This window comes from Xenopus laevis, chromosome 8L, assembly GCF_017654675.1.
Source record: "Xenopus laevis strain J_2021 chromosome 8L, Xenopus_laevis_v10.1, whole genome shotgun sequence".
In the NCBI taxonomy this organism is placed as follows: domain Eukaryota; kingdom Metazoa; phylum Chordata; class Amphibia; order Anura; family Pipidae; genus Xenopus; species Xenopus laevis.
Genome location: NC_054385.1, coordinates 87,406,094 through 87,419,079, shown reverse-complemented (window position 1 = coordinate 87,419,079; position 12,986 = coordinate 87,406,094). Strand labels below are relative to the sequence as shown.

The 12,986-nt window shown below is 37.9% G+C and overlaps 1 protein-coding gene across 8 annotated transcripts in view; it reads right to left on the bottom strand.

Annotated features, from left to right (window-relative positions):
- The window catches only part of LOC108698775 (echinoderm microtubule-associated protein-like 1), a 77,330-nt gene that overhangs the window by 17,927 nt on the left and 46,417 nt on the right, over positions 1 to 12,986 (bottom strand). For 6 of the 8 annotated variants that reach the window (XM_041573066.1, XM_041573060.1, XM_041573062.1 and 3 more), the window contains 6 exons: positions 9,864 to 9,892; positions 7,694 to 7,720; positions 3,527 to 3,656; positions 1,764 to 1,913; positions 1,416 to 1,485; positions 475 to 585 (listed from right to left, as the gene is read on the bottom strand). In XM_041573066.1, coding sequence (XP_041429000.1) covers positions 475 to 585; positions 1,416 to 1,485; positions 1,764 to 1,913; positions 3,527 to 3,656; positions 7,694 to 7,720; positions 9,864 to 9,892 — 517 coding nt within the window. The remainder of the gene's footprint in view (positions 1 to 474; positions 586 to 1,415; positions 1,486 to 1,763; positions 1,914 to 3,526; positions 3,657 to 7,693; positions 7,721 to 9,863; positions 9,893 to 12,986) is intronic. The other 2 variants (XM_041573061.1, XM_041573064.1) reach the window with 1 other exon arrangement.

Here is a 12,986-nt window from a genome sequence, read left to right as displayed (position 1 = left end):
TCCATCAGGCATGTGGATTACACCTATACCTAATTAAAGGGTTTTTTTTCAGCTTTCAACATTTTTTTCAGTTCAGCTGTTTTCAAATAGTTCACTAGAAATAGAGACTTTTTTTCAATTACTTTCAATTTGTGATTATAGGTCTTGAAAGAAGCAATATGAAACAAAAAAAAATATATACTTTTTCAAATAACTCCCCCCACCCCCTCAAAGTTATTTGGCTCAAAGTGGATAAACCACCAAGATACTGCATCTCTAGTATTGTACACCAGTGTTGAACTGGTTTTTCACTAGAGTACCTGACACTCTGGGCTCAATCTCACATCAATTGTGTTATGGGCTGATGGAAATTGGCCTTCTGAACCTGAACTCGAGACCCACTAGGGCCTTGGTACACTTGGAGATCCTCTGGTATTGTTAGGATAGCTTAATCCTGGTTTAACACCTTACAGGTAACTTCATTAGAGTACTTACAGATTTAGAGAAAGCAACACAAGTAACAGCACGATCAAAGAAGCCCATTCCAATGACATGCAAGGTATTTAGTGTCACAGAATCCCAAATGCGAACATGTGGTGGCAATTGCTAGAAAAAGAATTTACAAACAAATTAGTTAAACAAAAACAACTTTAACGAGAAGTTTCCCTGAAGAGTTCCTGGAGTGATGTCACCATAATATTAATAAACTTTCCCTATGAGCTCTTGTGCTATAAGTGTTTTACCACACGAGGGAGCTATAAGCTTAAATTTGTGCGTGTTTGTTTGAAAACACATGAGGAGCACATAAAATGTACGGCATCTGTGTTTTTAATGTAGCTAATTGCATTTAAGTGAGTTTTAAACACAAAACTCTATTCTACAGACAGAATATAATAGAATCAATTAGCAAATCAGTTTGGTGTGCTCAATTCTGCATTTCTAATGAGCATCAAAATCAGAGCTTTATTAACCCCAGTGTGTTGCAACAGAGTGACAAATTATGTTTGGAGGCAAACTTCTTCAAGCTATTGGAAGGTCAGACATCAAAATATTACCAATGACAGAATTTAGGCAATTAATAGAAAGAACTGTTAGCATACAGATTACTGAATATCAAAGACCTGCACATTCATGTTTGTACTATTCGTGAAACACTACACTACTACAACCACCTGATGGATCTTAAGCAGACTATTTGTAATTTAGCTTTATTGCATTAAGTTGAAATATAGAAAAAGAGAATTCAGCCAATCACACACACAATTGATCATTGTTATTACAATTACATAAAAGGCTCTTTTAATGAGGCTCTGTGTTTAAAATTAATGTGCATGCACTTTACATTTCTAAAGGGATAACAAGAATGTACATTTGTGTTTATGTACAGAGAACATTTTTCTGAGTTAATGTAAAATAAAAGAAAAAGTATCACTTACTTTCCCATCCTTTGATGTACCAGCAACCTGGCCTGTTGCTATAGTAATTTTATCTGGATGAACAGCAAGGCTGCAAGAAGAACACATGTAGGAGTCAGTAATTAATTATTAAACCCATATTTCTGAGAGGTTATAAAAAATACATATGCACTTGAATCAAGCATATGAAATGACTCAGTGCCTGGCATCTGTGTAACGGTCTGATATTAATTTAAGTGATTGTGTTGTGTCTGTGTTGGCAGTATCAGATAGCCTCAATTATAAAAGCAATGGTCTGGCACAAAGGGTTAAAGTTTGCAACAAAATCAAACATTGCTGATAAACTGTACAGTATTCAATGGGACTTACCACTTGACGTCATCAGTGTGGCCAGTGTAATGTCTTTGCAGTTGCTCTTCGACATTATATAACACAACTACAGAAGCAATAAAATATACAGTTTCTCCTGTAGGCAAAAGGTACAAGTTGCTGCGACAGTCTCGTCCCCGGTAGCCATATCTGATCACTAATTAAGGAGAAATTCCACTGGAACAGTCATCACATAAAGTTCAATATTGTTAAACAATGAGTAAGCAGAAATGCATCCATAAGCTAAACTGGATATCAGCCAGTGCATTTCATGATTAAATGCATTGATCTTGAAAATAAAGTATATGAGCTAAAAATATGCTATTTAGGTAGTAAGATGTACAGTAATTTTCGTACCAGCTCCTCTGGACTTATAAAACATATTTTTGGGTCTACGTTACAAACAATGTTAAGTAGGTTTACAGGTACAGGTTTGTAGGTTTATAGGTATATGTTTATAGGCAATGTAGAGGTCTTTTCTACGCATCTATTTCTAGCCCATTTGAGAAATTTGTCCAGAGGCAATTAAAGACAGCAATGGTTTTACTATTTTTGTTAATCTTACTTTGCTTCTGTCATTGGTGTTCTGTGAGACTCTTAGGTCAGTGCTACATGTATGTTGCCCATGGAACTGGGGCCCCTGGAGTCCACAGGTGATTTGGTGACAAGGATTACTGCAACACTCTACATTCCCAAGTCACCACTCACAGTGACCAGCAAAGTACAAATGCAAATATTGTTCCTGGATGCACACTTCAAAGATTATTACCCTGGTGCATGGTAAAACCCAATATATAAAATAAAAAAGACCAGCACTCAGGAATTTTCTTCATGAAAATTCCTCCTGTATAGTCCATGTACAAAAACATGCACTACTACAAGAAGAATTTTTATAAAAAAAAATTAGAGTGCTGGTCTTTATATATTCGTTTGTGGTACTGGAATAATTCATTAATATATATATATATATATATATATATATATATATATATATATATATATATATATATACAAAGTCGAAAGTAGCGACACTCACAGGTTTTGTAGAAGGTTTGAAAAAACAAAAAGTTGTTTATTAAAGCTCAACGTTTCGATCCCCCACAGGGATCTTCGTCAGGAGAGTACAAACAAGCATGACGAAGATCCCTGTGGGGGATCGAAACGTTGAGCTTTAATAAACAACTTTTTGTTTTTTCAAACCTTCTACAAAACCTGTGAGTGTCGCTACTTTCGACTTTGCATCTATCTAAACTTTTTGCTGGCACCCAGGTACGTGAACGTGGAAACGGTGTGCACCTTCAGACGACATATATATATATATATATATATATATATATATATATATATATATATATATATATACTCCCACAAATTGAATCTTATTTTTGCACAAAAGTCCCAGTGTAGCTGGTCTTTTTGGAGAAAATATGAAAATTTACCTTGCACCTGGGCACACAGAAACGGAGTGCCACCCTCCAGTATTATATATATATAAAAAACACAAAATAATAATACACAAAAGCCACACACCACTTAAGAGTGCAAAAAGGCACTTAACCCTTTTATTAGCCACATGCAGTGACAATAGCAGTAACTAATCTAGGTTATAAACCTCCATATGCAGGCCATACATGGAAAGATCCTTATCTAACACACATAGTACATTCAATGAAATAGTACCTTTTATGTAATTATTTTAAAATACTTAGAGCTCATGTGTCAAGATGATTATTACCACAGACAAAATACTAATGACAGGATACACCCACTCCAGCTTAAGTCTTTTAGCTGGCAGTTCACCTTTTGCCTCCAAACTGTAACTGTCCACTTGATCTTTGGGCATATACATGGTAACAGGACGTCCTCTCAGGAACATTTTTACATAGCCTTCCTCTAAAATAATAATAATAATAATAAAAAAAAAGTTAAATAAATACAACATATGACATTTCCAATATATTTGTGAGTCAGAAATGCAAGCCATTAACTCATGACCATCTCAGGTTAGTAATCATCTGTATGACAATCTGAATAATTGTTTGTAGTAGAAACAAATGAAAAAGTTTTTCTTGTACCAAGCAAATTAAAATATACAAAATAAACTGAAAAAAATACACAAGTCCGCAACCAGAATTGTAAAAGCTCTTTAATGCAATTAGTACCATCCGCATGCACATAAATCAACACATCTTGTAACATGCCTATAATAAAATCATAAACACAAAACAGATAAAGGATTACTTATACAATACCAAAGAATCAGGACGATGGTAGTAATAAGACAAATCTGTTCTATTGCATTCCAAAATAAGATACTACTATGCTTTTATTAATAGCAAAGCTGGAAATAACTGCCAGGGGACTTGGGACTCTTGAAACTAGGGGACCTGGGAAAAGGGAGACTTGTGTGGCTAAGACTTTTAACCAATGAGAGGGAATGAGACTTTGGAGAATCGGACGACACTTGTCCACTCTCAGAAATGGTTGGCTCCCGCAGCTCCGCGAGGCGCTCATTGGATTCCGTCTCGTTCTTAAAGTAGTCAAGCAGTTGGGGAGCCAGCAAAATCTGCACAGTTACTAGGTAGATTTGATGAGGAATCACACGGAGAAAGGGCATAAGCAACAATTAACGATAAAATGAATATTTCTTCCCTTTACAAAATATGTTCTATCTGGCAGAATTCAATCTGTGTGCTAGACTTGGACTTTGCTAGGCAATTTAGGCTTTGAGTGAAGATAAAGCACAATTGCACACTGCAACTTTGTAAAAATGTATTCTTTCCTTCCATTCAAAGAATAAATAATTGTAAGAAAGAAAATAACATAATAAAAAGCAGAGGATGCATGGAAGGTAAGAATACATGGATTGATGAAAGGAGTGGAGAGTAACTGTGTGGAAGAAAAGAAGGGATAAGAGAGAATTTGCTGGGATATCAGGGTTTGCCAAGGTTCCCTGATATCCCAGCAAGCCAGACTGACACAGACTGAAAGTCCTGCCGGCAGATACCACTGCGCACGTCACAGACAATATTTTGAAGGCAGGTGCACATAAAAGGCAAGCTAGAAGCTCGGTAATGGCAGGGTTGTCTCTACAATGCAGACTACAAGCTAAAAAAACAATGCATTTAGACTAAGCAGTGACTGGGAAGTGTCTATGTATGAATTGTATACATTTCTGAAAACATTAGATTTTTTGGGCTGAAGTCGACTACCATTTTCAAATTAAGCCTTACATGTGACTGAATCCAGAGCCAGCAATGCTCATTTCACATGTAACCCGCCAGTATATTTGTGGCCTTACATACCACTACATTTATAGCTTATAATGAAAGCCAATATGTTATGGTCAAGTCCTGAACTGTTTCTATTAAATGACCCTCTTTGCAAGAGCTTACGTATTTATGTTAAAGAGAAGCATTGGTCTGCTTGCCAAGTCTGCTCTCTAATGGTGGAATATAATATGTTTCTCGAGCGCAAAATAAGCTTGTGAATGTTAGCGACCATGTTTGCATCTTTTTTGACTGATTACAGACCTCAATGACTTCACCAAAGTTTGTGACCAAATGGCTTTTGCAAACATTCGCAGTGTATGCAATTAATATTTTGTCTCAAAAAACATTTTGCAATTGCGAAATTTTCACGAAACTCCAGAGTAGGTGTTCCTTTGCTTAGCAATAATGGGCAATGTAATATTCGCCAGTGAATGATGTTACACTGCAAGCAGTGCTAAACATTCGCAAAGACGCCATTTTAAATCGCGCTTGTGACTTTTACTTACGTTCCCCTTAGGGGCTGTAATTTACTGTAGTTACATGAGTGCCAAGATAAAATCTTCTTCCAAAAGAAAACATATTTATTAACTACCCATCCCACCTGATGACATTCTGAGCAAGTATCTGTGCAGGTGCAGATAAGAGCCTGCAGAGATAGCAGACACCACTCCTGCAATGACTGTGCAGACCATTGTATATACAAAATATAGCCCCAGGAATATGCCCCAGGCACCATATGAGAAACAACTACTGGGACAGAAGAGGACTTAATAACAATAAGAAGAAAAAAAACCTTTAAGAACAAAAAGAATACATTACACTACACAAGCCCAGGAACCTTGATAAAAGAAAATAGAGTTGTTATATTGCCCTACACATGAGCCCAGTGTATAGTTTATGTGCCATATGTTAGGAAATGTAGGGGGGAAGCCGGGTACCCCAAAAAAAAAATTATGATCTTTTGCAGCCTATCACCCAGGAAAAAGTAAAAGACGCCAGTGCTTTTTGGGACTTAGAAAAATTTTCAACAAAATTTCAAGTGAGACCTATCTACTCCATTGCACTTTGCCTGGTCTGAGATGGCGAAGGCAAGTCTGGCAATAGAGGTAACGGTCAGTAAAATCAAAAACTTAGTGAATTAGCGTTTCGAAATGAGTGTCGAAATGACGTCTTTGCATATAAACAGTGCCAATCATGGCCCTTTAAAATCAGTGACATGGTACTGGCAGAGTTTGGGGGTTCTGCAGCAGTTGTCAGAGCATTACAATGGGCTTGGGGAAGTTGCTCCATCCCCCTGGAGCCCTGCACAGTCAGTGGTCGTCGGGTGGGCAATCTAGTCAGGGGGTGTCAGACCGCAAAGGCCTCTCAAATAGGCAAATAACCCCTGTGCTGCTAGAACTATAGCAATGCGGTATTGCTAGTATTCTGTGAATATTCTTACTTCTGTAATGCAAATTAGGCATTAAGCGCTGCACCTCACCATCATTTTCCCAGTGATCGCTTATGGTGACTGCAGCCTAACAGGCAACTGTGGCTTGAAACATTGCTATTTGTGTTAACAAAGGGAATTTTATTAAACTGGAATGCGGTCCAAACTGGTCTAGACGCCTCTTGCTTTCTCCCAGGCTTTAACAAAAGTGCATTGCCACATCTTTATATACCTGCAATCAACGAAATTTAAGGACAAAAGACAATCATGTGGTGCTTACACGCATGTATTACTCCCTTATGGCTGAATCTATGAGCACCACTCAGCTGTCATCAGAGAGAATTGCTGGTCCTATCAAGCAGTATTTCACCAGGACTACAGTGAAATACTATGTAATGCTATCAATCACTAGTGACATACAGGGTTCTCTTCTTCCCTGCCGGCTTCTGAACTGGAAGTTGGTGATTGATGGTGCTAAATCAGACAGGGCTACGCTGGACTGCGTAGTTACCTGTATAACCTAATTAAGCACTGTTATCTGCAAACCAATAGCTTCAGAAGTGGCCTTGTTTTACCTAGTAGTAGCTAACATGCATGGTTTTCTTATTCTTAAAAAAAAGTAACAAAGTGGGTGGGCAAATTTGTGTATTTAAGTTTTAATTCGTTTAGGAGAATGTACTAGTATAGAAGCCAAATAAAAAAATAGCAATGTTATAAAATTATAGAACAAGCAGGGAACCTTGTAGCTAGCTTTGAGCACACAGTTGCTTGGGAGTATGAAGGTAGGCTTTACTGCATGCCATTTATTTATTAGAATGGGACACTAGCAAAGCAAACTCTGCAGGCTATCCACACACTGCACTAGTGACTCTATTTCAGAAGCTAGCTTTCTATGCACAGGGGGTATGCTCCCTGGGTAAGCACTGGCTTTTATTTGCCAAGATCAAATAGCTTTTCAAATAAGGATTTTACTTGGGTGGGTGCAGCAAGAAAGGAAAAAGCTGTAAAGAGACATTTTTTAGAAGAATATGTGAAACATTTTTACATAATTTAAGGAGGGTAGGCAAACATTATGCTTTTTTGACTCAATGGTTATAATCAGGGTGGCAGGGGTGACTACAAAGCTGCTGCATGTCATTCTTGTATTAAAGGTATTTTTTAATGAAGCTCGATCACCTTGGCAAAAGTGCTGCCCAGAGAGAGTATGAGCATTGGCAAGTGATTCCTACCTTTGCAGTGTGTCACTCGGCGCTTTCCTTGTGGTTACAGAGACAGAAAGAGAATTAGGGGTAAAGAGATTCGCAGCTCATAGACTTTGTCAGGAAGACCTAAGGGGTCATTTACTTCTGCTACAACAATTGCATTCACACAAAGTAAAACCCCATTCATTAAGGATACCGGTTTCAATAAAATAAAAAGTCCTGCCTGCCTTTCATTCTGAACCAAGTGCAGTTGCACCTACTGACACAGCAGTGGCTCCATAGTTCTCTCAGTGGCATGTGTAATTAAGCTCTTGTAAATGACACCAACCAGACTTGGAAAGCAGTTGTTATTGATTTACATCAAAGTGAGAATGTATTTGCGTTAATTTTGACACACTGGCCTCTATTGCGTTAAAGGAGAACTAAAGCCTAACTAAAGAAGTAGACTAGGAATGTTGTACATTATGTTTTGGGCTTCTGTACCAGCCCAAGGCAACCACAGCCCTTTAGCAGTAAAGATTGGTGTCTCTGAAAATGCCCCAATAGCTCCCCATCTTCTTTTCTGGCGATTCACTGCACATGCTCTGTGCTGCTGTCACTTACTGAGCTTAGGGACCAACTCACAATATACAGTACACATAGAATATAAATGTCACAATATAAGGCTGATTAGTAATTAATACAGATCACTACATGGCAGCACAGAAACCAGTCCAATTAGCATCAGAATCTAATAATCAGCCCTGTAGCATCAGCTTAAATTAAAGACTAACCGCATTTTCTGCTTGATAATTTGCGACAACCCCTAAGCTTAGCTTCTCAACAGCTGCTCAGAGCCCACTGAGCACAGGTTTGAAGTCCTGGATCATTGCTGCTATTGAGGAGCTGAAACTTTAGGCTGGTCCAATAAGTTCAGTATATAAAATATGAACTTTTTATTCATTAGTTTTTAGGGTTTAGTTCTCCTTTAAGTCCAATGCCCCCATAATGATTCTGGAATTCTGGGGGGAAAATGCTGCATTATGAGAAAAAAAACATGGTATTCAGAAATCACATTTTGCTAACTTCACTTGTGGACATAGATGAGCCGTATAGATTTCTACTGATCCCCCATAATATCCAGATGTTGCCTTTACACAAGTGAACCACCCATAATCATAGAACAAAACACTGGACATCATTTTAAGTTAAAATTCTTATTTGCACTGATTTACCTTTACGCAATAGAATCATTGTAGAAACACAAAGAAGCTCATAAAAACCAGAATCAGAATTACAGGTTCGCAATAAAGTTCTCTGAGCAGCCTAGGAGTTTATTGTATCCAATAACAAGGTCAATCTCATATACTGTATTATTTGCAGTAACTACCACTGCAATGCAACTTGCATGCTGGTGCCAAGCAACTATCTCCATTTGTTTACTAAATCTCTTAGAGACCTTTAGAGCCTCTCTATTTAACATACTGCTGTTGGCACTAGGTCAAAAGGGAAAATAGAATGGATAGAAAATGAAACTCCAAGGGGCAATGGTCAGATCAAATCAGACATGCCATTACATTTTGTTAAACAACAACTTACTGCATATCTCAAATGAATAATTAATAATCCTTGCCCAGAAGCAGAATTAATTTAACTAGTCTAAGTATTACAGGATTTCAACAAGAATGGGAAATCAACAAATCTCATAAGATTGCTGTTCCAGCTTGGCCCCTCCATGCCAGCACAATATAGATTTCCAATGAAAAAATCCAGTAGCACTCTAGTAATGTTGCAAAAATCTTCAGTGATTTATTAGCCCATATACAATGGGTGTAAAAGTTGACCCAGCTTGCAGGCAAGGGTCTTCCGGTTTAGCACCTGGACCTGCACAGGTGAATACAAGAGGGTAGAGCACTCCTAACTATTTGCTATTAGCACTATATAGATATGTGAGGGTCATGAATGGGGTATTGCAGATCATGTCATGGGCAGGGGGATTACAGTTTCCTTCCAGGCTCCCTCTGCTGAGTATATAATCTTCTGCCTCACTGGCTGAACATTTTTTCCACCCATGCTTGACACTGAAGTAAACAAAAATTCAAACTGCAATGGACAGTGACCCAATTTTATTTTAGAAATGCCTAAACATCCAGTTACCCAGAGGAAAAAAAAAATTATCTTAGAGGGCGCTTACAGAGCACACAGAAAAAAAACTCACCTGCACTGAACATGGGTTCCTTGGGTTTGCTGAAAAACAAAATTAATAAAATAATTAGTTCATTTTGTCAAGAAGTGGCATGTGTACACAGGATTAACAGACTAGTTCAGGTTGAGCATTTGTCAACTGGAGATTTGTGCAGTTTAATGTGAAAAGGCAGATGCAGTTGTGTCTCCTTAATTTGTTTCCTTAAAATGTAAAGTTGTATAAAATAATGCAGAGAGCAATGTTCCCTCATTCCTTCTTTTGCATGCAAAACTTGCTTGCACATTTTTTTTTTTAAAACCTGTGTGCTCAGGTCAAAATAAATGCAAAATTGTATTTTTTTTCCCCATGCTACAGTTTGGCCTCACACACACAGTCATATGAAAAAGTTTGGGAACCCCTCTTAATTCTTTGGAGTTTTGTTTATCATTGGCTGAGCTTTTAAAGAAGCAACTTCCTTTTACTATATAACATGACTTATGGAAACAGTAGTATTTCAGCAATGAGAAAGTTTATTGGATTAACAGAAAACATGCAATATGCATCATAACAAAATTAAGCTGGCCATCGATGCAAAGATCCGATCGTACGAATCATCGTACGTTCAGACTTCCCCATCTCCCGACCTGCCACTAACCATTCAGATCAAAGTCTTACCAGTCAGATCAAAAAAACAGATCAGCTGATGTTCTGCCCCTGACAGCAATCGTATGAAAGTTATGTCCGACAAAGCTAGTGACAGTCTCCCACTGAAAATCTTCCGATCGGCAATACATGCAGAGATATTACCTGCAGCCGACAGAAATTTTCGAACCTGTCCGATCGACCAAACGACCGATCTCCATCGGACGAAAAATGTTTGACTCTCCACACATGGTCCAAAAATCATACGAATCCTAGATTCATACCATCGGATCTTTGCGTCTATGGCCAGCTTTAGACAGGAGCATAAATTTGTTCACCCCAACAGAGATATTACATCAAAACTTAGTTGAGCCTCCTTTTGCAAATGTCACAGCCTCTAGACTCTCCTATAGCCTTTGAGGAGTGTCTGGATTCTGGATGTCACTTCAGAGGAGAGTCAAACAGATACACAACTTGCAATTGGCCACCTTAAATACCTTTTCTCATAATTGGACACACCTGCCTATGAGGTTCAAGGCTTAACAGGCTCATCCAACAAATTTGGTGTTGCCAGTAATCAATATTGAGCAGTTACATGCATTCAAATTAGCACATTTTTGCACAGCCAGTTTTTGACATTTGATTTAATTCCATACAACTGAATACTGCTTCACTAAAAATCTTTGTTCAGAAAACACCTCAGTCTCTGATGTTCCTGGGAAATGAAAGACATACCATCTTTTTTTTTGTTGAAAGTGGAATAAATTATTGTGCAGGCTGAGAGGGGTTCCCAAACTTTTTCATAAGACTGTGTGAACACTACACATCAGTGAAATCAATGATTTCACTGATGTGTAGTGTTCACCTTCCTGAAGACGGCACAAGTGATGGTGCCGAAACGTTGAAATAAATGTAATCTTTATTTTTTCACTATAAAGTCCTTGGAGCGCAAATTACAGAAAGGCCGTCTCCCATAGACTTCTTGTTATCAAAATAATCCAAATGTGGATTCGGTCATGATTTTTATTTCTAAATTACACTATTTACACTGCAAATAATTCACTCAACAATATAAAATTTCATTCCTAAACCAGAAATTGCATTTTTTAGTTGCAATATTGGTGTGTAGGCAGCCATATCAGCTAATTTTTGCAACATTTAGTTGATACATTTTTCAGCAGTATCTCTGGAGCAACTATTATATCAATTCTAACAGCTGCCTGTAATGAAACCGAGATTCTGCTCAGCAGGGACAAAGATAAAAAATGTATCAATTTAGGACAGTTTACAGGGTCGGCGACAGGCCCGGACTGGCAATCTGTGGGTTCTGGCAAATGCCAGAGGGGCTGCTGTACGGCTCCATAGAAAGTTACCATATAGTGGGCTGGTAGTGGGCTGTTTGGGCTAATAGGAGACTGTGTGGGCCTCTGTGTACTTGGAATGACAGGGCCTATTTTGACTCCCAGTCCAGGCCTGGTCGGCGACCCCCCCCTCCCAGAGCTGCTTTAGAAGGTGGAAAATGACAGGTTACAAATTTAATATTAGAAAACTGGTAACTAATAGAAAATAAAAAGTAATTGGAAAAAGTCGCTATTTCTGGTGATCTATCTGAAAACAACTAGTTGTTTGAAGGTGAACAAACCCTTTAAGGGTTACTGGGTCTTGTTCCTCAGCAAAATGCAGTAATTTATTTTAAACAGCTAACTGTGACATGTATATCATGCAGGACACATTCCCATCAAAGTTTATCTTAGTTCTTTAAACAGTGAATGGTTAAAGGGAAACATATTTGCTCATTTCCTGCTTATAAGAAAGTGTAAAGGACAAGTTACAGATAGATGATGAACAGGAAAATGCTTTGCAAACATTATTGTTTCAAAATAAAGTTTAAATGTCAGAGGAAGTGCTAAAAAATCAGATGTAACAATAGGTTTGTGAATTCTCTTGCATTTTGCTGCCTTTTGTTGTTCCAAGGCACTCGGTTTTGGTGTATCAAAGGACAGCTATGAATATGCATTTACAGTAGAAATGACAGTAGGCATTTTGTTGGCCGTTTGCAATGGTTCTCAGGGCAGGCAAAAAATGGTGAAATAACTTTATATTAAATAGAAATGGAATTGCTGTATCCCTGCAGCAGTGAGCACAGAGAATTCTATTCAAACGAAAAAGGTATTTCTGCCCCGTTCTGTGCCAGATTTCACTTAGGCAACAAAATGTCTAATTCACTCTGCACTACACTGGTTCTGCCTTGTAACACATGATGAAGGTCTTCAACCCATTAATCAATATATGTGCAATTTGTTCATTAAATATGCAATAAGCCTTACATTGTATATTCCAATAATTATAGTACTGAGCCCAATTTTTCCTTTCAAAATCTGTACTATGCGAAACACTGGAATTAGCTGAAAACTAATTCCAGTTATAAAGACCTAATTAGGATATCTTTCAGTAGTCAACCATTACACAATATATTTGAATGGTAAAGCCTAGGGTGTAAAAGCACCAAAACAT